This window comes from Hyperolius riggenbachi, chromosome 6 (assembly GCF_040937935.1).
Source record: "Hyperolius riggenbachi isolate aHypRig1 chromosome 6, aHypRig1.pri, whole genome shotgun sequence".
In the NCBI taxonomy this organism is placed as follows: domain Eukaryota; kingdom Metazoa; phylum Chordata; class Amphibia; order Anura; family Hyperoliidae; genus Hyperolius; species Hyperolius riggenbachi.
The window spans coordinates 200,472,481-200,499,298 of NC_090651.1; the positions used below are offsets into that span (position 1 = coordinate 200,472,481).

The 26,818-nt window shown below is 45.2% G+C and overlaps 1 protein-coding gene across 1 annotated transcript in view; it reads right to left on the minus strand.

The window, feature by feature from the left end:
- The window catches only part of LOC137522116 (uncharacterized), a 226,651-nt gene that overhangs the window by 90,515 nt on the left and 109,318 nt on the right, over positions 1-26,818 (minus strand). Inside the window, exons 17-18 of the mRNA XM_068242144.1 lie at positions 14,669-14,782; positions 3,094-3,151 (exon numbers count right to left, since the gene is read on the minus strand). Coding sequence (XP_068098245.1) covers positions 3,094-3,151; positions 14,669-14,782 — 172 coding nt within the window. The remainder of the gene's footprint in view (positions 1-3,093; positions 3,152-14,668; positions 14,783-26,818) is intronic.

Genomic DNA, 26,818 nt, shown 5'->3' on the forward strand with positions numbered 1-26,818 from the left:
AGGCTATGTGAATGTGATTGTATTTAAAATGTATATGTATGTAATTTAGCTCTGGCACCTTAACTTTTCCCCTGACGAAGCCTCCCATTTTGAGGGGGTGAAACATGTAGGGTTGTATATGCTAACACATTTTGGAAGCACTTTGGAATCACTGACGATTCCCAAAAACTATTTGCCAATGTATTTAAATGGGACAGTTCCCACTAGTGTGATTGCAATTAGGGTTAATCCCAATCGCAGGACATGCAGCATTTTGAGCGCATTTGCAATGCTGTGTATAGTAGCGCAGCAAAATCATTTTGAATAGCAATTTTGCAGCAATTTGGGGGCAAAGCGATTCGAATTTTAAATAAACTTTATTATACTTACCAGGTGTGAGGATGTCTGGTTTCTGTCTGTAGCCCCGGCCCCTAGCAGAAAAGGTCACAGGTGCTTTTCTATTTGGTCCTAGAGAAACATCTATGACCTCTTCCTTTAGGGGGCAGGGCTACAGAGGGAAGCCAGACATGCGGACACCTGGTGAGTATAATAAAATAAAATAAAAAAAATGACCTGAGGCCTGGAACTCACTAGAGCACTTTTTTGAGCGTTTAGGGAGCTCTTTAAATCGCTAGCCATTTCCCTAAATGCTCTGCCAATGTAAATAAATGTAACAAATTCCACAGTAGCGATTGAGATTAGCAAATGACATGCAGCATTTTGGGAGCGTTTGTGTGTCAATGTAAAGTATTGAAGCACTAGCAAATCACTCATGAATCGCTACACATAGCGATTTGTGTGCATTTTTTAATTAAAATCCCTACCAAAATCGCCGGAAAATGCTCATGAAATCACTTACAAAATGCTACTTTAAAACGTTAGCGATTTGTGATTTGTAGCGAGTTCCAGGCCTGAATCACTTATTGGAAGTGCTGTACAGTTTACGGCACAGTGCTTCTAGTCCCGAAATGCGAGCACAATCGCCCTAGGAACGGCTGCACAGTGGTGATTTTAAAGCGATGCAGCGATTCCTAGTGGGTCACAGCCCAGGGCTGGTTTAAACTGCAAAAGCTTTTTAGGTGCTAGTGAAATGAATAGCTCTTGCTAATGTTTTGCTATGGGTGATTTTTATAAAATCAAATCTCTCAAATGAGAACACACTCATAGCATTACATTAGCAAGAGCTTTTAAAATCACAAACTCTTAAAAAAAAGCTCTTGCAGCGTGAACCAGCCCTAAAAGAATACGACTCAGCTACTGCCTTGCATGTCCAGATCATCAAGTGTAACTGTCGGGCATAAAATAAAAAATCAATTATTTATTTTTATCTGGTAAACAAGTAATAAGGATGCTAACCAGGCAATCCAAAAGGTCACTATTACAAAAAAATTACTATTACTTTTCTTGTTGATACAATTATCATTCCCTAGTTTACCTGACTCTTATTTGGTACACACAAAATTTGGTACGCACAAAGGAAGTTGCAGGGCATGCTGGGTTGTCCTTTTTTGCTTCTTTACATTTACTCAGACTTAACTAATGCAGCCCGATTGTCTGAAGCCTCTTTCCCTCCTGTTTTCCCATCCCACACCTCTGTTCCTCTCTGATTGGCCAATATTTCTCATGCTGAAACAATGCACTTTCTATAGTGGAGGGTGGGCAATGCATACACAATCAGGCAGAGGAGAGTAAGGGAGGAAATGACATCAGGACTGGCTTCTAAACAGCCACAGTTAAAATGGGAAATGTTAAAAAGGATTTTCTCTTTTTTTTTTTACTGTAGAAAAATCACTAAAATCAAAATGTGGAAAGTGCAATACATATGTTATGTAAGTAGAGCAAGTATTTATCTACTTACATATGTTGTTTTTTTTACTGAGATAGTATGGCTGACAGCTCCTCTTTAAAGGAGCAGTTTGTTTAGGATGACTAGGTGTGAGCAGCCAAAAGTCAGTCACTGAGGATATATAAAGGATATAAAGTTGTTTGGCAGCTATTTTCCATTTTTATTTAGCAAAAATTGTTATTTTACCTACTTTTTAAATCCTAAATGATTTAAATGATGTTTTATGAATTGCACATAAACATGCTTAAACTAGGTCTTTAAGTTAACTAAAAGCATACAGATACAAATATACAGGTACTTTGCGATAAGGCTTTCTACAATAGGGGTATTTTGCAAGCACTGGCTCTCATGAAGGGATACATGCTATTACAGCCCTGGGAAGAGCTGATCTACTTATCAGCATGGGCAGGAATAATTATTTTTACATACAGTAAAAAGAAACACTCAGTGCAAAATGTCTGTGTAAAAAGATACAGCTTTTTTTCCATAGATTAACAGAGAAGAAAACAACGCATCTATCAAACAACGTGGGCAAACAGTGCCCAGACAAACAGCAGTAAACACCCCTTCTCTTAACCCAAGAGTTTTAACTTGTCCAGATACATTGATTAACATGGGATTGGGATGTCATATCTAAAGCCCAATCTACATCATACGATTCTTTGTGCGATTCGATTACGATTCTATTTCCGATCCGATTAAATCTGACATGTCTGATCGGAATTTGATTCAATTCAATTCGATTTGCCATTGTTTTGCAATGGCAAATCGAATTGAATCGAATCCTGATTGGACATGTCGGATTTAATCGGATCGCAAATCGAATCGTAATCAAATCGTGTAGATTGGGCTTTTAGCATTTCTGCAATTGGGAAAACTGTGTGCGATTCCCCCAAGTGTGATCCCTGCCTCTAAAGCCTCATCTACACTGTACAATTTTCCATAAGATAGATGGATCTATTAGATAATTTCCAACCTGTCCAATCTTAGTCCATTAGATGTTGCAAAAGATTTTGGGTATTTACCAAAGCAAAATCTATTGGAAATTGAATCTTTTTGGACTTCTACACATGATGCAATTTCTTATTAGATCTAATAGATGTCTAATAGATCTAGATCGATTGTACAGTGCAGATGAGGTTTTAGATTGTGAATGGCAGACAACTGCACTATTGCTCAGATTTTCTTTGCACCTGATTTTGTTATTCAACCCTTCGGTGCTCAGTGCTTATGGGGCATGCTTATAGGTAGAAACAGCTAACACTTACTTTGCTTTATCGGTCAGTCCTGCAAATGTTCTCATGGCTTCAACTACCTCCAGATCACCTGCAAAACAGCCACACTGTGCTAGGATCATGCAAAACCTTGCTCATCTCCCAGTCTCAATGCCAACTTTCCCAGGTCCCAAGAATAGCCTAGGATTTGAAAATGTGTCCTTGTAAATGCCTCAATTTACAGTGTTAATTAACCACAAGAAATTGAGGATTTTTTTAAATAGTCTATGCATTTCTTAGTATATCCATTTTCTATATCTATATCTATAATTTAACATGGAATGTGTAAAGAAAGGAATGTGTAGATGGCCATCAGTATTCCTTTTTCTTCTGGTTATGTTATGTTGATTTTTAATGGCATTTTGCAAAAAGGGTGTGTGCATCAATCACCAAGTGAACCCTTATATACCTGGCTTAGCAGATGAGGCCTAATTAGCTTATTCATGAGGCATAGCTCAAGCAAATCTTAGCAGATGAGGCCTAATTAAAAATTGATTTTTAATGGTCCTTTAAAGGAAACAAGAGACGTTAAAAAAGAAAGACTTGATACTTATCCAGGGCTTCCTTCAGCCCCATAAGCACCGCTGAGTCCCTTGCTGTCCTCCCGCGTGCCTCTGTTCAGCTGCAATCAGCCCCGCTAACTGGCTAAGTCGTGTCAGTTGGGGTCTGCTGCGAGGTCAGCGCATGTGCAGAAGACCCACAGGGCTAACTGCGGCTGAACGGAGGCACGCGGGAGGACGGCGAGGACTCAGCGGTGCTTATGGGGCTGGAGGAAACCCTGGGTAAGTATCAAATCTTTATTTTTTATAGTTTCTGGCACACTTTAAAACATAAGCCATTGCTTTGCATTGTACAAAATTGTTGCATCACAAAACGTTTACATCAGAAGCGAGGCATACTGTGATTGTACTGTATGCCTCAATGTATGGTCGCATCATTAACATGTGGTGCAACTTCTCTGAAATGGTATGGTGCAATTTAGGAATATTCACACCACACCATTCTGTTGAAAATATGAAAGGAGTCTTAGCTTCCACAGTGTAAACACTAATGCTACGTTCACAGTTCTGAGTTGCGTCATAACAGAGCATTTTAATGTATAATATTACATATCAATATAAAGTAAATGGGACGTTCAGCGTGCATTTGGTGCAATGCACTTCAACGGGCTGTGGTAAAAATGCAGATCCTGCGCTGCAGTTATGCAAATATATGCGTTGACGTACTCAATGATAGTCTACGATAACACTAACATGTTTATGGGTAGGAACACACTAGGCAGAATCACATATGCATTTTCCATAGCACATAGTGGAAAACGCGTATGCGATTCTGCCTAGTGTGTTCCTACCCTGAATCTTTATGTTGCGTCACATTCAGTTACAGGCATTGCACATGTGCATGTCTGTTTTAAAAAAGGTGGAGCTTTATACTTTCAAATGTGCAACACAAACGGCACACATCTACAATGTAATTTTGATTCTTATGCCTCGGTTACATCGCATGCCACCACAATGACATTACTTGCTACTTTATGTTTGAATTCCATTGTGTAGTAAGGCAACACTCTTCTCCACTGTAAATCTAGCCCAAGGATGGATGCACGCTTTGTGCAATGCATAACCAACACGTTATAGTGTGTGAACTACCAGAGGCATAGCTAAAAATGGTTGGGCCCCATAGCAAATATTTCTCTTGGGCCCCCCCACCTGTGGCTCCTCCCAGGTGGGTAGCTTGGGGGCCCTAGCAGAGGAAGGGAGGAAAGGAGGGTACCACTCAGAAGGAGGGAAAAGGAGGGGAGAGGAGGGTGCCACTGGGTGGGGGGGAGGGTATGACTCGGTGGGAGTAGGGTGACACTGGGTGGGAAGAAGGGAAGAGGAAGGTGCAACTATGTGGGGGGGAGGGAGGTGCCACTGGGTGGGGAGAAGGGTGTTACAGGGTAGGGGGGAAAGGAGGGTGCCACAGGATGGGGAGGAAGTTGCTACTAGGTGGGGAGAAGGGGAAAGGAGGGTGCCACTGGGGTGGGGAGGTAGGGAGAGGATGGTGCCACTAGGTGGGAAAGAGGGGAGAGGAGGGTACCACTTGTCCGGGAAGGAGGGCAGAGAGGGTGCCACTGGGTGGGAAGGAAGAGGTGCCACTGATTGGGCACTGTATTGTCTCCCTCCTGCGCCCCTTGCAGAACTTTGAGTGATCTGGGGATGCAGGGAGGGGGGGTCTGACATAATTCCTCCCTCTCTATGGGCCCTCCTCCTGAGTCCCCTATAAAGTTCAGGGGCAGCGGTGCGTGTATCTCCCTCACCTGCTGCATGCGTCCCAGATGCCTGCTCCTCTCTACTTCCTGTTGGGAAACATTAAACAAAGCGGAGCCGACGGGAGGGACGCATTCAGTAGGTGACAGATAAACGCACCGCTGTGCCTTAACTCTAGAGGGGTACTCAGGAGGGAGAGGGAGGGAGGATTGATGTTGGCCCCCCTAGCTGCAACAAATGATACACTGGAGCCTGCATTTAAGCCCCCCCACACACACACACTCTATCCCTGCGCTGCTTAAAAGCAGATTCAGAAACCTCCGAGCGTCACTGTTGCAATGGCAATGGTGACACTCGGCAGTTCCCTAAACTGCTTTTAAACAGCAGAGGGATAGTGTTTGTGTGTGGGCTTAAAGTGATCCTTAAGTCAACTGTAAAAAATGAGATTTACTCACCTGGGGCTTCCCTCAGCCCCCAGTAGCCGATCGGTGCCCTCGCTGCTCCGCTCCGATGTCCTAGGACCCGCCGGCGAGCACTTCCGGTTTGGCCGTCACCGGCCGACAGGTATGGGAACGCGAATGATTGTTCGCGTTCCCAGCCTGTATATCACCCCCTATGCTGCTATTGCGGCCTCCTGGCTCCATGTGAGTCTGACATGGAGAATTATTTTGCAACGCAACTGATGCTGTGTGATTGCACCTAATGCTCTGTTTAATAAAATGATTGAGGTCGCATTCAGAGTGCCACGTTGCGGAGCTGTGTTATAAAGTCTTGTAACACAGCTTACCGCACCGCAATGACAATCCTATGGGCCGTTCACAGTACAACGTTATTGTCGCATTGAAAATGCTGTGTTGTGGTAACTCACTGCTTTCAGTGCGTTACCTCTAAATGCTGACACGTTGAGACTTTAAAGTTGCATTAAAATGCATCGTCCCTCTGTGAATATGCCCTGAATGTAAGGCCCTGTTTACAGTGCATCATTTACGTTACGGAATAGCTCTGCATGTCAACTCACTACCCATACAATTCTATGTGGCTGTTCACATCTCTGCATTAAGGTTTTGTATTGAAAAATATTATTGATATATGTACAATTAGTGGTGATCATCAGCTCCATACACTGAAATGGAGTCTCTGTTTGCATTTGAGTGGCTGTCCACAAAAAATATTGGCTACCATAACCTTTCTTGTGGCTGTGAATCACCACTTTTTATAGTAATGAATACTATTTGGCAAAGATTATGCAGAATTTAGCACATTTTGTATGCAAATTTGTGCAGCTTGAAATTAGACCAATTTAATAAAGCTGAGGTGGGATTTGACTAGCCAATTTTCAAGTTGCATAAATTTTCATACAACATAATCCTGCATCAACTCAATTATTTGCATCTTATTAACCATCCTATTTGGCAATCTATAAAATGGTGATTATGCCAATTTCCGCATTATAAATATGCCTATTATTACTAACTGATAATTATAGTCAAAAATTACAATCACGGGGAACTGATGATAAAAGTGGAAATCATTTAGGGTAGGAACACACTAGGCAGAATGGCATATGCATTTTCCAATATCTGCTATGGGGAAAACTCATGCGATTCTGCCTAATGTGTTCGTTCCCTTAAAGTGGACCTCCAGATTAAAAATCTACTAAGCAGCACTGAAAAGGCTTGGCGTTTCCCTGGTGACTCCATGTCAGCATACTAATGGGCAAATCCCGCCTCCCAGTGCCCCCAATAGGACGTCCCTAAATGTTTTAAATAGACCTACCCCACACTGTGACAACATTCTTTTTCTCGTCCTCGCCTCCAGCAGAATTTGTCCCTGGATGTTTAGTACCCTTTTTTTCTTTTTTCCCTTACCTCCACCATTTTTGTGGGTACCGGCAGGTTTTGGACCTTTTCCCTGACCGGAGTTCACATCTCAGGTTGCTAAAGGCTCCTATGAGTTGTGAAACCCCTCTCTTACACTCTCTAGGGGTATGTATTTGCATTCTTTTCATATGTCCTGGCTACCTTAAACACTTAAATAGTGTTGTGGCTTTCCCTGCAGCATATGTTGTTTTGGTTGTTTAAGAGTTGTTCTCGTGCACTAGTTAGCGTCATTACCTTTTGTTCAGTGTTGGAGCGTGTTTTCTTTGGTCTCTATGCCCTGCATGGCGTGCACTGCCAGTGTGCTGTGTCGGCGTGTCGAGAGTGTTTCTTTACTATAGCGCGCGCGCCACTTCCGCTTTCGTTGACTGTGGGCGGAAGTCGGCAGTCGGCCATCTTTGTTGTGGGCAGCGCCGAGCGTCCAGCGTTCTTAAGCAGGTCTGTCAGTCGGCAGCCTGCTCTCAAAGGAGAAGGGTGTTTCGCTGGAGGCTCTGCCTATCGGTCTGCTGCCTACTCAGAAGCAAGGTGTGTTTCTACTGTACAGATTTTGTTTATTTTTGGCTAGAGTGTGATCCTTTAGTAATTTGCTTATATACTGATGGGCATATGCATGTATGTAGATGTGGATATGTATATATATATATATATATATCTTTAGGCATGTGTATGTATAGGAGGTACAATGGGTTAAAGTTGTAAAACCACTAATACAAGTGAATGCCAAAAAACATTAGCCAAGTTCTTTAAAGTCCCTTCAAAGTATTCACAGACAATCCAGAGAACTTCAAACGCCTCTTAATAACTTCAGCAGATGAATTATTTCATGATATATAGATGAGCCACCACCAGCACCCTTTGTGTGCCACCGCATCCACTGACCACACAGGTCAGTCTAAGCCTTGGGACAGTTCCCGGGTCGTCCCCCACCTCTAAAAGCAGATCACAGATGGTCTTTTTCCCACAGGGATTTCTTCTGTGTTATATCACCTCAAAGAAAACTCCACATAGTGTATCACCGCTTAAAAAACGTTTATTAAAAACATCCATTAAACTCACATGTTCCAGAAGGTTTAATATAGCTCAGAGCTTTTAGAATGGGCTCTCCCCCGTATAGGTGGCCAGGGCTGGCAGGCTCCAAACCGTCGGATTGACTCCTAACACCGCCGCGCGCTCGGTATGCCAGGGTTTCTCCTCCGCAGTCCGCCTCGCCGCCTCCACGCCACTCCGTATGCGACCTAATCCTGCTTCCGCATCAGGCTCCGCCCTATCGATTTCTTCACTCAGTGACTCATCAGGTTTGAGTTTTCTTTGAGGTGATATAACACAGAAGAAATCCCTGTGGGAAAAAGACCATCTGTGATCTGCTTTTAAAGGTGGGGGACAACCCGGGAACTGTCCCAAGGCTTAGACTGACCTCTGTGGTCAGTGGATGCGGTGAGTGGCACACAAAGGGTGATGGTGGTGGCTCATCTATATATCATGAAATAATTTATCTGCTGAAGTTATTAAGAGGCGTTTGAAGTTCTCTGGATTGTCTGTGAATACTTTGAAGGGACTTTCAAGGACCTGGCTAATGTTTTTTGGCATTCACTTGTATTAGTGTTTTTACAACTTTAACCCATTGTACCTACTACACCGTGAGCGCCACCTCGTGGATGTAATTTTTATTTGTTAGAGGAGGCGAACGGGTGTCTACAGGTGTTTTTTTAACTGTGAGCGCAACCTCTTGTGGATGAATGTGTATGTATAGGTTTGTGCATGTGTATACATATGTATAGGTTTGAAAATATATGTATGTGTGCGCATGTATATATATGCATGTATATAGGTATATATATATTTATATGTATATATGTATTGATAGGGGATGATGTCGATATATTTTGGATATCTTTCTTAGGTTTAGGTGTTCTTGGTGACAATATTTCATTATTATTTTCAGCTGCTTAAAATGGGAAAACTAAAAGTAGAGAGTGCAAAATCAAATAGGTAAGGCGGGTAAGTTTTATTTAATAAAGGTCCATTATTCACTTCCAGGAGACTAATTCAGTCTCTGCATTGTCTTTTACAGATCTGATCCAAAGGATACAAGATCATCTTCCAAGGGTCCATCATATCCAGTTCCTAGACCCTCTAGGTCTAGGTCAGGATCAAGATCTCCAAATGTCAAGTATTTAAGAAGGATTTATTCCACAACTACTGATTCAGACACAAGTCTTGGTCCCAGCACTAGCCAAGCTGCCTTAACATCTACTGCTACACCACAGGCTGACCAGTGTTGGATATGTGGTAGACCCACCCTCAAACACAAGAAAGTTTGCGAGCTTTGTCATTTTGACATAGCAAGTGAAGATAGAGAAGTGACTACATTAATAAAACAAGTGGTTAAAGACACAGTCTCTGAAATAAATGTTAGACATTCACCAGTAGCATCTATTGCTTCTCAGAACTATCATAGCCATGACTCTTCCAATGATGATTCTGTAGTTGAAGAAGAGGGGTTTGACTTCTCCCTTGTTCCACTGTTCATTGCTCATATTAAACAGGCCATTGGATGGAAAGATTCACCTTCCTCTCCAAAGCAGACCAAAAAGCGTTACTATAAATTCCTTAATAAGAGTAAAGTAAACTTTCCCTTGATGGAGGAAATAAAAGACATAATTCTTTATGAATGGGAGAAGACTGTTAAAAAACCACCCCTGCAAAAACAAACTTCAAAAGTTGTACCCATTATCTGAGGAAGATGAAGTTCTCTTTTCCGCAACCCCAGTGGTGGATGCCTCATTAATGAGATTTGTACGGAATGTCACTTTACCTCTTGAGGATTCTGTTGCCTTCAAAGATATTATGGATAGGCAGATTGATCAAGATATTAGAAGAGCTTATTTGTCTTCAGGTGAAGCTGCCAGGGCAGCAGTTACTCTAACCTCATTAGCCAAAGCAATTAAAGTGTGGATAGAATTTATTCAGAGGGAGACCAATACTGCATCCTGTTCGGATCAGGTTGAGATTGCCTTAGATGGTATAAGACTGGCAGCTGACTTTCTAGGCTCAGCCAGTGTGGACATTGTTAGGTCTACTAGTAGATCAATGTTGTACTCAGTGATGGCTAAAAGAGCTCTGTGGCTCAAACCATGGGCTGCGGACCCTACTTCCAAACAAGCTTGGACCAAGATACCTTTCGACGGAAAAAAATTATTTGGGTCCAAGATGAACAGTGCCATTTCTAGAGTTACGGGAGGGAAATCTGGTCTCCTCCCGCAAGATCGAAGATTCTTTAAACAAAGGTTTCCTCAAAATAGAAGACAGTCAGGAGGCAGCAAATATAATGAAGTAAAATCTTATATGCCTGGAAAAGCTCTTAGACGTAATTGGAAAAGACCACAAAGCCTTTTTGAAGGGTTGCCCGTCCAGACAATTCCGGTGGGTTCCAGACTCTCTCACTTCAAGGAAGTTTGGGCGGGAAATATTTCAGACCAATGGGTAAAGTACACAATTTCTATAGGTCACAAGTGGCACTTCAGACGAAGTCCTCCAGATCGGTTTGTACGAACGAGGATTCCAAAAGAAAAAGTCAAGCTACAGGCAATGCTCGATTACGTGTCCAATCTGTTAAAACAAGGAGCGGTTGTACAGGTTCCTCTTTCTTCCAACAGTGTACAGACTTTTACTCTTCAATCTTTGTAGTAAAAAAGAAGACTGGAGATCTGAGGCCTGTCCTAGACCTGAAAAGTCTAAACAGATTTATATTTCTTCAAGATGGAAACTCTTCAGTCCATTCTCCTGGCCGTCCAGCCAGGAGATTGGATGTGTTCAGTGGATCTCAAGGACGCGTACTTCCATGTACCCGTGCATCCGGCGTTTCACAAGTACTTACGTTTTGCGGTAGGGAATCTTCACCTACAATTCGTGTGTCTACCATTCGGACTCTCCACAAGCCCAAGAACGTTTTCAAAGGTTCTTCTCGCGGTTGTCGCTTTTGTACGGGTACAGGGAGTCCTTCACTATCTGGACGATATGATTCTCCTAGCTTCCTCAGAAGAACTCCTTGTAAAACACACAAACTTCTTTATAAATACTCTTCAAAGCTTTGGGTGGATTATAAACTTCCAAAAAAGCCAGTTTTCTCCGACTCGTCAGATGATATTTCTGGGAGCATCTCTGGACATAGTCAGGGATACCGTTTCTTGGCCTCAAGAAAAAATGTTGTCTCTACAAAGAAAAGTAAAAAGTGTTCAGGAAGCAACATCAGTGTCAGCAAGAGTCTGTATGCAGATACTGGGTCTAATGTCCTCAATATTTGCAATGGTAAAATGGGCGCACTGGAACATTCGCCCGTTTCAGATGTCCTTTCTGAGTCAGTGGGACAAAAGGAATTTAAATCAGACAATCCTCCTGTCACAGTATGTAAAAACATCCATGAATTGGTGGCTGTTGAGAGAAAACCTTCTGAATTGTCATTCTATTCAACAACCAGTGTGGCAAATAATAACAACAGATGCCAGTATGACTGGATGGGGGGGCGACGTATCAGCATTTTTTTCGCTCAGGGGGTTTGGGACTTTCCAGTTCAGGGAATAGTTTCAAACGTCTTAGAGCTAAAAGCTGTCCACCATGCTTTGTGTCACTTTCTTCCACAACTAAAGGGGAAGTCGGTACTTTGCAGAATGGACAATGTTTCAGCAGTGTCTTACATAAAAAAGCAGGGAGGTACTCACAGCAGGACCTTGTTGAATGTTCTCTGTCCAATAATGCTCTTGGCTCAGCGATACCTACAGAACTTGTCGGCAGTTTATATTCCAGGAAACCAGAATCTCCAGGCAGACTATTTATCAAGAAATTTAATAGACAACAACGAATAGGCACTTCATCAGGAAGCATTTAGTGCAATAGTGAAGACTTGGGGTGTTCCAGAGGTGGATCTGTTTGCCTCAGCAAGCAATCACAAACTACCCCTATACTTTTCAAGATACAAAGATCGAAAAGCAGTGGCAGTAGATGCCCTGGTCCAGCCGTGGAACTACACAATAGCGTATGCTTATCCTCCAGTCCCGCTGATTGCCAGATCCTTGCTCAGGTTGAGAACTCAAAGAATAACAGTTCTTGCAGTACTCCCCTACTGGCCAAAGAGGCCGTGGTTTCCTCTTCTGTTACAGTTGAGCACTCGAGATCCTTTTCATCTACCGAAGTTGCCAGATCTTCTATCTCAAGGGGGCATAATTCACCAGAATCCCATGCGTCTGAACTTGATGGCGTGGCATTTGAGAGGTCTAGGCTTCTAGCTTCAGGTTGTTCTACAGATGTAGTAGAGACTTTGCTTAAATCCAAGAAACCTACCACTGTGTCGTCATATAATAGAGTCTGGGAAGCATTCAAAACCTTTGCAGACCAGTCAGGTTTTTCGATCATAAACTTCTCTGTATGTCACCTGTTATCATTTTTGCAAAAAGGGCTTTTGTTAGGTCTAGCCTATTCTACTTTAAAGAGACACGTATCAGCGATCTCTTCAGTTTCCGGTGTTCAGTGGGCATTAGATCCTCTGGTTAAACAATTCTTCAAAGCAACAATAAAGTTACGCCCTCCCATCAAGCCTCATTTTCCTAAATGGGACCTTCCTATTGTCCTGGATTATATAGAAAAAAACGTTGATCCTAATTCCAACCAATTAAGCGTCTTTGACATAACCCTAAAGACTGTTTTTCTTATTGCAATCACGTCAGGGAGAAGAGTATCCGAAATTCAGGCACTGAGCTCTAAAGAACCTTACTTAACATTTTTTGAGGATAGACTTGTGCTATATCCGGTACAGTCCTTTTTACCAAAGGTCACTAAAGAGTTTCACTTAAATCAGGAATGGTCTCTTCCTACCTTCAAAAGCAAAGATAATCCAGAATCTACACATACTTTGGATCTTCCCTCTACTGTAAAACTTTACCTACAGGTTACAGAATCGTTTAGACAAACATACAGTTTATTCGTGATTCCAGCTGGATATCGTCGTGGAAAGCAAGCTTCGACTAGAACAATTGCTAGATGGATTGTAATGTGGATTAAAAAAGCGTATAAAGCTAAAGGCTTTAAGCCGCATCAGGACATTCTAGCCCACTCAACGAGGAGTATGTCCTCATCTTGGGCTTCCTTTGGAAAGGTGTCGTTGCTAAATGTTTGCAAAGCAGCCAATTGGGCTTCAGGGCATACTTTTCTTAGACATTATCGAGTAGACCTAGCGATATTGTCATCTGTACAGTTTGGGAAAACAGTGGTTTCTTCATCTACTGTTTCTGCCATTTAATTTGTATCTGTATGCCTTTTTTCTTTATTAAAATTGTTTTCTTGCATTCCCACCCGTTGTTTGGTTTGGCTAGTTATTGCCCATTAGTATGCTGACATGGAGTCACCAGGGAACTTGGAAAATTGTATACTTACCTTCGGTAATTTTCCTTTCCTGGTGTACTCCCAGTCAGCATACGGCCCGCCCCATGCTGTCGGCTCGTCCTAGTTACATAGAATGTTGTCACAGTGTGGGGTAGGTCTATTTAAAACATCTAGGGACGTCCTATTGGGGGCACTGGGAGGCGGGATTTGCCCATTAGTATGCTGACATGGAGTACACCAGGAAAGGAAAATTACCGAAGGTAAGTATACAATTTTCCAAGTTCTTTAACAGTTTCACGGCATCAGAACTTTTTTTTTCTTACCTAAGCCTCATTTTAGCTGCACAGAAGAAAACTGCCCAGGCATTTTTCCCCTGATGCTGTGCAAAGCATGATGGGATTTCTTATGTTGTTGTTCTCCGTCTGCTGTTTTGGTGCAAGTTTTTTTTAAATTTTGAATTTAAGATTTAAAGCTTAGCACACGCAGCTGGGAGGGGTGATCAGGACACAGGACAGTTGGAACTGTGTCTCATGCTCCCTCCTTTCAACCAAAAAGATGGCTGCACCCATGAAAAATATGGCTGCCCCCCATGAAATCACAAACATTTGCCTGTTCTTTTAAAACAGGGTGGGTAAGAGATTATATTACCTATCTATTTTAGTTAACATAACTAATGTAACTTAATGACAGAATGTTTGTTTAGGCTGAAGTTCCCCTTTAAGCAAATTGTAACAAGGGATGGTTGATGAGCTGCAATAAAGCTGAATGATGGAAATTATAAACATTTTTGAATGTAAGTTTATACAACTTTAAAAAAATGGACAATTGAAATTAAACCAAGATGAGATTTGAATGGCCCAGTTTCAAACTGCATAAATGTGCATAAAAATGTGTATAATTCAGCATCAGCTCAAAATTATTTGCATACTTTAATATTCAACTGCAGCTAATTACATATGCAGTAATTTATTTTCTGTTTGGTTGCACTGGGTTTTAAAATACTTTCCTGGATAAGAGCAATTGTAAACTATTTGCATTCCCACTTTTAACAAAGCACCAATCACATACCATTCAGCCATCGCTGACGGACATTGCTATGAATCAGGCCAGAATCACTTGGATCCTGAAGATATGCCAACCAAAACATAGGAGCGCGGCTGATGTCCATACGAATGTAGTTTCCTGTAGGAAAAATATGTTTAAAGGTAAAACATTTTAAAAAAATTATGTTTTTAAGGTAATCCCTTTGAAAAGTAAAAAGCACTTTAATTTTACTGTTTCATACCTTTTACAGGGAACATGGTGTGCTGACAGACACTAGGCAAATAAACTCTTCTGCTAAACAGCATCTGACCAGTACAACAGCATTCTGCTGGCACAAAAAACACCTTGAGGGCTTGTTCACACTGCTTTTTCGGGGCTTTGTTCAGCCGCCTGCGGTTTTAGGGCCCGTTTCCACTATCGCAAATCTGCATGTGTTTCCTGCATGCAGATTCGCACAGCCAATACAAGTTTCCACTTGTCAGTTTTCCTGAGCGTTTTTCTGTGCAGGATTTTTCTGCACGTCAGAGCCCTCTGAATTCGCCTGCGCGTGGAATGCATGCGAATTGCCGCTAATGTATTTGAGGGCTCGTTTCCACTATAGCGAATCCGCATGCGGGCACTGCATGCGGATTCGCATAGTCAATGTAAGTGGATGGGGCTGTTTCCACTTGTGCGGCGGCGGGAGCGTTTTTCGGTACGGCAGAAATCTGCACGGCAGAGCCGTCAGATTTCGCGTGCGGGAGGAATGCGGGCGAATCGCCGCTAATGCATTTAATAGGGAAATCGCATGCGGCTTTGTCATGCGGATTTCCCCGCGATTTCGTGTGCTATTTCGCATGGTTTGCTATGGAGCTGTACCCAGGCAGTGACATGGTTAAATTCGCCTGGCTCCTTGCCATGCGAAATCGCGGCTAAATCCGCATGCAGAAACGCAGCCGCATGCGATTTCTTCTGCGGTGGAATCCAGGCGATTCCGCACCGCAACAGTGGAAACGAGCCCTTATAGGGAAATCGCCTGCGGCTTTGGTATGCGAATTTTCATGCAAATTCGCATGCAAATTCGCATGGAAATCAATGGAAAAGCACACCGTACTGCCATGGTTGAATTCGCATATAGCGTCATCCATGCAAATTTGCATGAAAATTTGCATACAACCACATGCGAAATTCGCATCCACATGCGAATTTTTACCGCGGCGATTCGCACCGCACAAGTGGAAACGGGCCCTTAAGGGCTCGTTTCCACTATTGCGGTGCGGAATCGCCTGGATTCCACCGCTGATGAAATCGCATGCGGATGCGATTCCCCATGCGTTTTTTGCAGCGAATTTGCATGCGATTTCGCATAGGTTAGGGTATATGCGATTTTAACCATGTCACTGCCTGTGTGAATTTACATTGGTACCTATGCGAATTCGCGGCAAAAAACGCATGGGGAAATCGCATGTGATTTCCCTATTAAATACATTACCTGCGATTCGCATGCATTCAACTCGCAGGCGAATTCTGCGGCTCTTTTGTGCGTTTTTTCACCGCTGAAAAAAACGCACCTCAACAACGCTACAGTGGAAACAGGCCCATCCACTTGCATTACATGTGCGAATCCGCATGAGATTCGCGATAGTGGAAACGAGCCCTAAAAAAGCCCCCCGACCACGTGGCCATGAATGTGTATTTATTTTATTTATTTATTATATTTATAAAGCGCCAACATATTACGCAGCGCTGGAAATTAGTTTAGGTTACAGGCAATATTTAGGGGTGACATACAGCAAAATGACAATACCTGAATACAAGCTAGACCAGATCATGCAGCACAGTATGAGTACAAGGTAATACGTAGTCACTGGAGGGGAGCATAGAGATTAGGCAAGGTAGGTTCACTCAGATGCATAGCATGGGTTCACAGTAATGGAAGTGCATGATCAGGTAGGACACAAAAGGAGGAGGACCCTGCCCAAGGGCTTACAATCTAGAGGGAGAGGTTAGGACACGAAAGGTTCATATCAGCGCGGGTCGTGCGCGGTGCGGCTAGGAGAGCGGTGCGTGTTCCATTTTAAAGGCTATTCCGCCTCAATGGAAGGTATAGGAAAATCAGCAAACGCGTACAAAAACGCACAATAAGGCGATTGCGCTCCTGTTGTATTTATTCTTTTCCGCGTCAAAGAGTTCACTTCCTGACTTTTGTCAGGGAGTGAATGACAAAACCGCTTGGAAAAAAAACGCTTAGAAAACCGCTAAGCACAAAAACGAATTGCCCACCCAAGCACCGGGAATCGGCAAAAAAAAAGACGCCTCAAAAACAGCCCAACGTGGACAGACATGCGAACGGAACGCAATGTGAAAAAGGCCTGAGGGCTTGTTCACACTGCAGGCGTTGTCGGATTTTTTCGTCTGTTTAAAAATGCCCCCGACTGCGTGGACAATGAATGTCTATGAGAAGGTTCATATCAGCACGGGTCGTGCGCTGTCCGTTCAGCAAAGCAGTGCGTGTACCATTTTTGAGGCGATTCCACCTCAATGGAAAGTATAGGAGAAACGCAAAACGCTCACAAAATTGCTTTGTGTAGTGATTGCGTTCGTGTTTTTAAGAATAAATACACTATTTATTATTTTCCAGGTCAAAGAGTTCACTTCCTGACTTGTGTCAGGGAGTGAATTACAAAACCGCTCGAAAAACGCTAAGGAAACCGCTAAGCACAAAAACGAATTGCCCACCCAAGCGCCGGAAATGGGATAAAAAGACGCCTCAAAAACAGCCCAACCCAGACGGACATGCGAGCCAAATGCAATGTGAACAAGGCCTGAAGCCCGTTTGCAATGTATCAGACACTGGCGAGCACACCAAACAAACAAACACAGAACATTTATATCGCGCTTTTCTCCTGGCGGACTCAAAGCGCCAGAGCTGCAGCCACTAGGGCGCGCTCTATAGGCAGTAGCAGTGTTAGGGAGACTTGCCCAAGATGGGTATTCACCACTGGCGCTCTTCCGGGGCAGCCACGGTCACATAGGCTCTCGACCTTAGGCTTAATCTTAGCTTATTTTAGCTTAGTTACTGTAGTGTTTAGTACTTTGTCTATCTTTCCTTTCGTGTTTAGTCGTAGTTTATTTTATTTTAGTTTAAATAGCTTAATTTTCTCCCGGAGCATTCCTAGGAGCGGAGCAACACTGCTCCTACCCGGCAGTGTGATTACCTTCCAGGACCACCCACGTGCTGCCCAGCGGACGTTCCACCAGTGACCAGCTAAGGTGAACTGCCTCACCCGAAGGGGCCCAGAATCTCCCCTCCACGGTCCACTGCAGAGGACTGCTCCACTTGAGGACTCCAGCGCCCGCTCGGAAACCGCGCTGCTCCACCGCCCCACCGGAAGACACCGCCAAGCAGCCTCCCAGGCTCCCACCCGGGCAGTATCCATCGCCCTCCAGTCCCGCTGCCACCATCACCTGTGTCGGCGAAGAATCAGCTCCTCTGCCCGACTTCATCTCCTCCACAGGGCCACCCACGTGCTTGCCGGCCACCATCTTGGCCTCCAAAGGGCTCACACTGCCGAAGGTGGCACCGCTGCACAACATACTGCATCAGCGGTGCATATCTCCGGGTCCCAGCCTAACTGCTGCAGTCCTCCCTCCTCCTCCATCGGTATCGGAGCTCTGTCTGCCTGCCACCTCGCTCCAACGCCAGCCTCCCATGCTGAGGCACACATCTGCAGGTCCCTCACGGAGCTCTGTCTGCCTGCCACCTCGCTCCAACACCGGCCTCCCATGCTGAGGCACACATCTGAAGGTCCCCCACGTGGCCCCCTGTACAGATACTTCTATTGCTGTCCTGCACTGGCCCGCGATCCCAGCCTCCACAGTCATGCACTGACCTGCCTTCCACTGCCGAGGACTGCTCCATCTGAACAACTGGCACACCAGGGAATCCGGGCCAGGTAGCTGCTCTCTTGGACACAAGGTGAGACCCCCACCTGCTATATGCTGTGATTGCCTGATATGATGATCTACTAAATGAATTCATGTTCCACTGCCTGCTAAATTGACACTATGGGGACAAACCCCTGCCCGCACGATTACTATTATCTATACTCTAACCACACCTACAAACTGCTAATTGCCCCTAACTGCTAACTTTGATCCATAACCTGTATATCTGTGAGAATAACGAACCGATTAACTACTGCCAGCATAACTGCCTTGACCCTTGATCATGCCATGTTACTGCTATGAACACTGTATTACTGCCTGTTGCACTACTGCCATGAATAGTGTACTACTGTACTGAACTGTTGCTGCATAACTGCCATGACCCCTGAGCCTCCACCTGCATAAATGCTTTAATCTACTGCTGTATTTGTGCAACCTCCTCCATGTGCTGCCTCTCGCCCAACCAATGCCTCACACCCGTGCTGCGCTGCTCAATCTGTCGATCACCAGGAACCCAGCTTAGCCTTTCCCACCACTTGCCTGGGCACCCTGCCTAGGTTCCAAGCCCCTCAACATGCCCCGCATCCCCGGTGTGTCCCTACCACCACCACAGGCCACAGCACTCATAACTATGGGAACGGAGTCAGCCTCACAACACATCACCATCCTGACCAGAAAGGAGCTCCTGAAATGGGAACCCCCTGCCAGAAGCAACCTACCAGAGGGTGACCCCCTGTGGGACGCAGTCACTGAACACATCAAACATCTTACAAGCAGAACTGGAAGTGCCCCATACAAACGTTACAGAGGGAGTAGAGCTGGTGCACTGGTGAGACTCAAGAGGAAAGGCCTTCGCTCCTCCATTCCTGCCATCCTGCTAGCGAATGTCTGCTCTCTCCCCAACAAAGTGGACAAGCTGCTCCTACTACTTGGCAGCAAATCCTCGATCGGTAATAAAACCCCGGTTCTCTGCTTCACGGAGACCTGGCTGAGTGAATGTGTCCCGGACCACTCCCTGCATGTACCAGGCTACAACCTCCTCCGCGCCGACCGCGACCCTACGCTCTCTGGGAAAAAGAAAGGAGGTGGCATCTGCTTTTACATAAACACTACCTGGTGCACCAATACCACCATCCTCAGCAAAGTCTGCACCCCAGAAGTCGAGTTCCTAGCCATCATCTGCAGACCACAGTACTCCCCCAGGGAGTTCTCATCGCTCATTCTCATTGGAGTCTACATCCCACCTGATGCTAGCACCAAAGAGGCTCTGCGAACACTCAGCGACAGCATCTCACGGTGGGAAACCACCCATCCAGAGGCCCTCTTCATCATCCTGGGCGACTTCAACAATGCAAATCTGCTTCAGGAGATGCCCCGCTACAAACAGCACATCACCTGCCCCACCAGGCATCACAACACCCTGGACCACTGCTACACGGTCCACAAGGACGCATACAAGGCCACCCAGGGCGCCCCCTTGGGGAACTCTGACCACAACCTAATCCACCCGATCCCCACCTACAGGAGGCTCCTTGAGACTGCAAAGCCCACTGTCAGGACTGTGAAAAAGTGGACAGAAGAGGCCAAACTGGAGCTGCAGGCTTGCTTCGACCACACCGACTGGTCATCCCTGGAGGCACCCACCCTTGACGAATGGTCAGAGAATGTCACCGCTTACATTAGCTTTTGCGAAGAAATGTGCATCCCTTGTAAGACCTTCAAAGCCTTCCCCAACGACAAGCCTTGGTTCAACAATAAGCTGCGCCAACTTCGAAAATGCAAGGAGCAGGCGCACAAGTCCGGCTCCCCAGAAGAGTTCAGGGAGGCAAGGTACAACCTGAAACGGGAACTGCGAGTTGCAAAGAGAGCATATTCTGACAAACTTGGCCTCCGCCTCCAGTCCAACAACTCGAGGGAGGTATGGCAGGGCCTCAGAGCGGTCACTAACTTCAAACCCCCTCCCCAACTGGTGACCCCGAGCACCCATCTGGCTGAGGAACTCAACGAGTTCTACTGTAGGTTCGAGCAACAGCCCAAGCAGCTCGGAGCCCCAGGGACAATGAGGAAGATAGAGGCTCCCTCCACACAGAGACATCAAGATATTGCTACACCTGTCGCAGTCCAGGAAGAAGAAGTTCTCAAGCTACTTCGCAAGCTCAACCCCCGGAAAGCTTCAGGCCCGGATGGTGTTTCATCCAACTGCCTAAGAACCTGTGCGGATCAGTTGGCCCCAGTGCTCACCTCCTTGTTCAAGAGGTCACTAGCGGAAGGCTCAGTCCCCTCCTGTCTCAAGAGGTCCACAATCATACCAGTCCCCAAAAAGCCAGGCAGCACAGACCTCAACAATTTCAGACCCGTGGCTTTAACGCCTACCATCATGAAGGTCCTAGAACGGCTAGTCCTCGCTCATCTCAAAAGCACCGCTAACGCACTGTTAGACCCTCTCCAATTCGCATACAGGGTCAACAGATCCATAGAGGACGCCATAAACATCAGCCTAGCATACATCATGAAGCACCTCGACCGGCCTGACTCCTACGCCAGAATCCTGTTCCTGGACTTCAGCTCGGCCTTTAACACGATCTGCCCAGACACCCTGGTTGATAACCTGGCACAGCTCGGTATTGACCCCACGCTTTACGCATGGGTCAAGAGTTTCCTCACAGACAGGACCCAACAGGTCAAGCTCAGCAACTGCTCCTCCAGCGTGAGGACGACCAATACAGGGGCACCTCAAGGGTGTGTACTGTCCCCGCTTCTGTTCTCCATGTACACCAACAACTGCACCTCTTCCTCGGACTCCGTCAAAGTCGTCAAATTTGCCGACGACACAACGATCATCGGCCTCATCAACCGCAACGGAGAGCGAGACTACCGCAGTGAGATAGAAAGAATCTGCAATTGGTGCAAGGACAACAATCTCGTCCTCAATGCAACAAAGACTGTTGAGCTGATTGTTGATTTCAGGAAACACCCTCCTACTCCCCCTCCAGTCTACATAGGCGAGACCGAAGTCTCCATAGTATCATCGGTCCGGTTCCTTGGCACAACCTTATCCACTGACCTTAGATGGGGGCAGAACACTATCAAAATTCAGAAGAAGGCACAGCAGAGGCTATTTTTCCTGCGCCAACTAAAAAAATTTGGTATGCCTCGGGAGCTGCTGACCAGCTTCTACACCGCCACCACTGAGTCTATACTTTGCTCCTCAGTCATCGTCTGGTATGCTGGTGCAACGGCGGGTGACAGATATAAACTACAAAGAATCATTAGCGAGGCAGAAAGGATCATCGGATCGCCCCTGCCACCTCTCGATCTCCTCCACACGGCTAGGATGAGGAAGAGGGCCACCAGGATCTCCTGCGACCCCTCCCACCCTGGCAGCCGCTTCTTTGAGCACCTCCCATCCGGCCGGCGCTTCCGAACTATCCCATCCAAAACCACTAGGCGCAGGAACTCTTTCTTCCCCCAGGCAATTCTACTGCTTAACAACTCCTGACTCACCTCCCAGTCTGCAATCAGCATGCTGACTAGGTGGTGCTCACTGCTAATGTTGCTAGTATGTGTAATTATAGCTGTAAATGTACTGCAAATGTATTATGCTGTTAATGTTGCCAGTAGGTGTAAATTGTAGCCGTCTATGCGAAATGTATTATGCTTTTAATGTTGCCAGTATGTGTAAATTGTAGCAGTCTATGTAACATGTACAACTGTTGCTGTGTACTTTGCCTAAGCCATGTGTACCACAAGCAATTCCGAGTACGGCACCACCGTACTTGGCGAATAAATCCTTCTTGATCTTCTTGATCTTGATCTCCTACTGAATAGGTGCAGGCTTACTGAACAGGCAGAGCCGAGATTTGAACCCAGGTCTCCTGTGTCAGAGGCAGAGCCCTTAACCATTACACCATCCAGCCACCCGAAGTAAAGCCTGGTACACACATCAAATTGTGATTGTCAATTTTACCACTTCCAAGTAGTGTGTGCGCTTACCTACACAATCTATTCATAGTATTCAAATCCTATTGGCTCTCATACTACATGGGGGTGGTAAAATTGGTCAATAAAAATTGCGTGTGTGTGTATGCACCCTAAAGCCTGGTACACACTTTCAATTATGACTGTCCAGTTACTGACCAATTTTAGCACCTCCATGTAGTGTGATGGTCAACAGATATTGAATGCAATATGCAGATTCTGTAGGTAAACTCTCATACTAAATAGAGGTGGTAAGATTGGTCAGTGATTCAATCAAAATTGAAAGTGTGTACCAGGCTTAAGTCTTGTCAAGCAAGGAATAAAAAGAAAGGGAAGAAACAAACAGCTCACTAATTGTATTAACCACATAACATGTGCAGCCACCCAAGATGGTGGTAGGGTATGGCACAGGGTGAGGCACACTGGGACAAATAAAGCATGGCTGCTCATTTCTCACCAAGCTCCATAATGTTATACTAGAGGTAAATCATAATTCCCATCCTTTGTGAGCTGAAGAGGTATGACCTGCAAGCATTAATGGCAACCCACAGGCCCTTATCAGGCATGCTGGATGAGGTCAAGTATTCCTCCTCCAAGTGGTTACCACTTCCCCAGAATAAGTTGCACAATCTCAAGAACCATCAAAGACCAAACAATCTCAGGTCCCAGAAGACAATGAGGGGTGCCATCCAGAGGATTACCTTGAGATGTGGATCAAGTACACTCTAGCTTTTGCAATTGAAGGAGTTCTTTGTGTTGCCACATGATACTTGCCCCATGGATCTGTGCAGGTTTTGAAATTCACTGACTTTTCTAATGATGGGCAGAAAAAAATGGTGACTTTCACTGAAGTGAAATGATGACTACGATTATCCACTACTGCATATGCTTTACCCTGCTCTCATTAAAGAAGTGTGCAATTATTATTATTATTACTACTTCAAAGATAACATGAGAATACTTGAACCACTTTAGGACTGGCATATAAAAACCCTTAAAAGGCAACTATCAAAGAAAACTAAAATTGTAAATGCCACATATATTTCCAGTAATTACTAGCAAATAGCGATACAAAGGCTTTTTGTCCCCATCTTATCATATTATATACTGTATGAAGAAAATGACATTTACAGAGAAAAGTTCTCACTGTGGGCATGGCACTATGGAGGACTGTACCCAGCACATCCAGCATACAGAAACAATCTTTACTGGCTCTAATACTGTGACTTGAATCTGTTCAGACAGCAGAAATATAGCTTCAAATGTGTGTAATCATCAGCTGAAGCTCTGTATTCCTGTCTGTGTGTCTCTCATTGTCTTGCAGTGTAAAAAAACAGTTTACAGCCAGGTACAGTTCAGCTGGGAGAAGCCAAGCTCCCTCCCTGAAAGAAGCCCACCCCCCCAATGCAGAAATTGAGCTGAGGAGAATGAGTGGTTGGCAGGGAGAGCCACTGGGAGTGTGGACAGCGCTTTCTATGCATGTAAAGGAAAGCTACTGTGCATGCGGCAGCCATTAGTTCTGGGTCAAAGGTCTTGACTAGACCATCTGGAGGGGACAAGCAGTCATAGGAGGGCACTGCCATGGGGAAGAGGGGAGGGGCTAAACCAGTCTTTGTCACCTTAGCTACGCCTCTGACAGGCTGTGCTGAGAGACCTCTGAAAAGCTTAATAGTGTTGCTGGATAAAAGCTCTTTAGGTAAGTAGGGTTTAAAACATTTTTGATACTTGTTCTTTAAGGACCAGAGTAGTTTGGACATTTTAGCTATGTCCCTATTCAATCAGCAATATCGTTACCACTACTTAAAGAAAACCTGTAACTCTGGATTCTAAAGGCTTCCCCTGTCCTCCTCCATCCCGGCAATCCAGCACTGCAACCCCCGAACAGTGGGGAGGTATTTATTTACCTACCGCAATTCAGCGCAGGCGCAGTAGCAGCTCCCTGTTGGGGCAAGGGCGGAAACAGCCGAGCCTGACTGTATTCGCTCTACTGCGCAGGCAAGTCCTTTGCGACTACGCAGTAGAGCGGATAAGATCGGGCTCGGCTATTTCCTCCTTAGCCCGAACGAAGAGCAGCTACTGCGCCTGCGCAGGTAAATATTGCCGCGCAGGCGCAGAACTTGTCAAGCTTTGTCGAGGAGGTTCTGGGGAGCCAGCGCTGGATTTCCCCGAGCTACAGAGGACGGAGAAGCCTCATTAGGATCCCAGAGGGTTTTTTTTGTTACAGAGTCTCTTTAAGACGACTAAGATATATATATATATATATATATATATATATATATATATATATATATATATATATATATACACACAGTGGGTTGCAAAAGTATTCGGCCCCCTTGAAGTTTTCCACATTTTGTCACATTACAGCCACAAACATGCATCAATTTTATTGGAATTCCACATGAAAGACCAATACAGAGTGGTGTACATGTGAGAAGTGGATCGAAAATCATACATCATTCCAAATTTTTTTTACAAATAAATAACTGCAAAGTGGGGTGTGCGTAATTATTCGGCCCCCTGAGTCAATACTTTGTAGAACCACCTTTTGCTGCAATTACAGTCTTTTAGGGTATGTCTCTACCAGCTTTGCACATCTAGAGACTGAAATCCTTGCCCATTCTTCTTTGCAAAACAGCTCCAGCTCAGTCAGATTCGATGGACAGCGTTTGTGAACAGCAGTTTTCAGATCTTGCCACAGATTCTCGATTGTATTTATATCTGGACTTTGACTGGGCCATTCTAACACATAGATATGTTTTGTTTTAAACCATTCCATTGTTGCCCTGGCTTTATGTTTAGGGTCATTGTCCTGCTGGAAGGTGATCCCCCGCCCCAGTCTCAAGCCTTTTGCAGTCTCCAAGAGGTTTTCTTCCAAGTTTGCCATGTATTTGGCTCCATCCAGAGCTGGATTAAGGCTAAATGGGGCCCTAAGCAAAGTAACTGATTTGGGCCCCCCCATCATGTCGTAATAGAATCAGAAGATGCAGCTGCACAGCAACATGCCGCACACACCGGGGCAGCCTAGCTACTGGTTGCTATGGGCAACAGCCCACTTTCCTCTGTGGGTGCACAATGCAGAGAATAGCAGCGGCAAAATGCAGAGTGAGAGATGAATGGCTGGGACATTTGCACTCAGGGGCTGGGGCACCCCTGTGAAGAGGGCGCCAGATATCACAGCAGCAGCACTTTCCCCCTGCATCTCCAGCCTGGCAATAGCAGAAAGCTCTGGACACCGCCAAACCGGAAGCCGTTCCCCAGACAGAATTACATAACCACCCCCACCACTGAACAACCAATTTCCTCCCAAACTAGACAGCCACCATGCAGCCTCCATCCCAGTGAATACGATAGTCCAGCAGAGAAGGCAGCCGCAGCGGGGGAGAATGACAGCACCAGATGACTCACATTCACCTATTGCGATCCAAGCAATAGAGGTCCCGTCATCCGGAGCCCATCTGTCTCCCCTAGAGTGCCGCCGCTCTGTTACTACTACTATTACTACTTCCTGTCTGATCTGAGAATCAGGAAGTTCAGAGCAAGCAGCTGCACCGTAGAAGAGACAGATGGGTTTCAGATGACGGGATCTCTATCGCTTGGATCATGGATAGGTGAGTGAGCGCCATCTGCTGCTATCTTTCTTGCTGCAGCTGTGGTTCTCTGTGGGAAGGGAGGGAGGAGTGGGCAGCAGCAGAGCGCACAGTAGCAGGAGGGGGACCTAGGAGGAGAGGCTGGCTCTGAAGACAATCAGCAGCGCACGGCATCATTAGACAAGACAAATAACATTTATATCGCGATTTTCTCCTGGTGGACTCAAAGTGCCAGAGCTGCAACCACTAGGAAGCGCCCTATAGGCAGTAGCAGTGTTAGAGAGATTTGCCTAAGGTCTCCTACTGAATAGGTGCTGGCTTACTGAACAGGCAGAGCCGAGATTCGAACCCTGGTCTCCTGTGTCAGAGGCCTTAAAGGGACTCCATGCAGTGCCTGTCTGTGGGTATGCCTTTAAGCATACCCACAACTAATTAATTACATCCTCACACCTACCAGCATGATGTTTGTAATTATATCCCTCTGGATTCCTTATATTTCATTGTATTGTGCTGAATCGAGCTGCCGGCTTTGGAGAAAAGTCATCCTGTGTAATAGAATGTAACTATGGAAAGATGCATATCATTTTGAAGCTCTCTTTCTCCTCTTTCCAATGATAGATAAACTGCCACCCTATGCCTTTTATTTTTCGCCATTTTCGCAAAATTGCCGTGTCCGCGA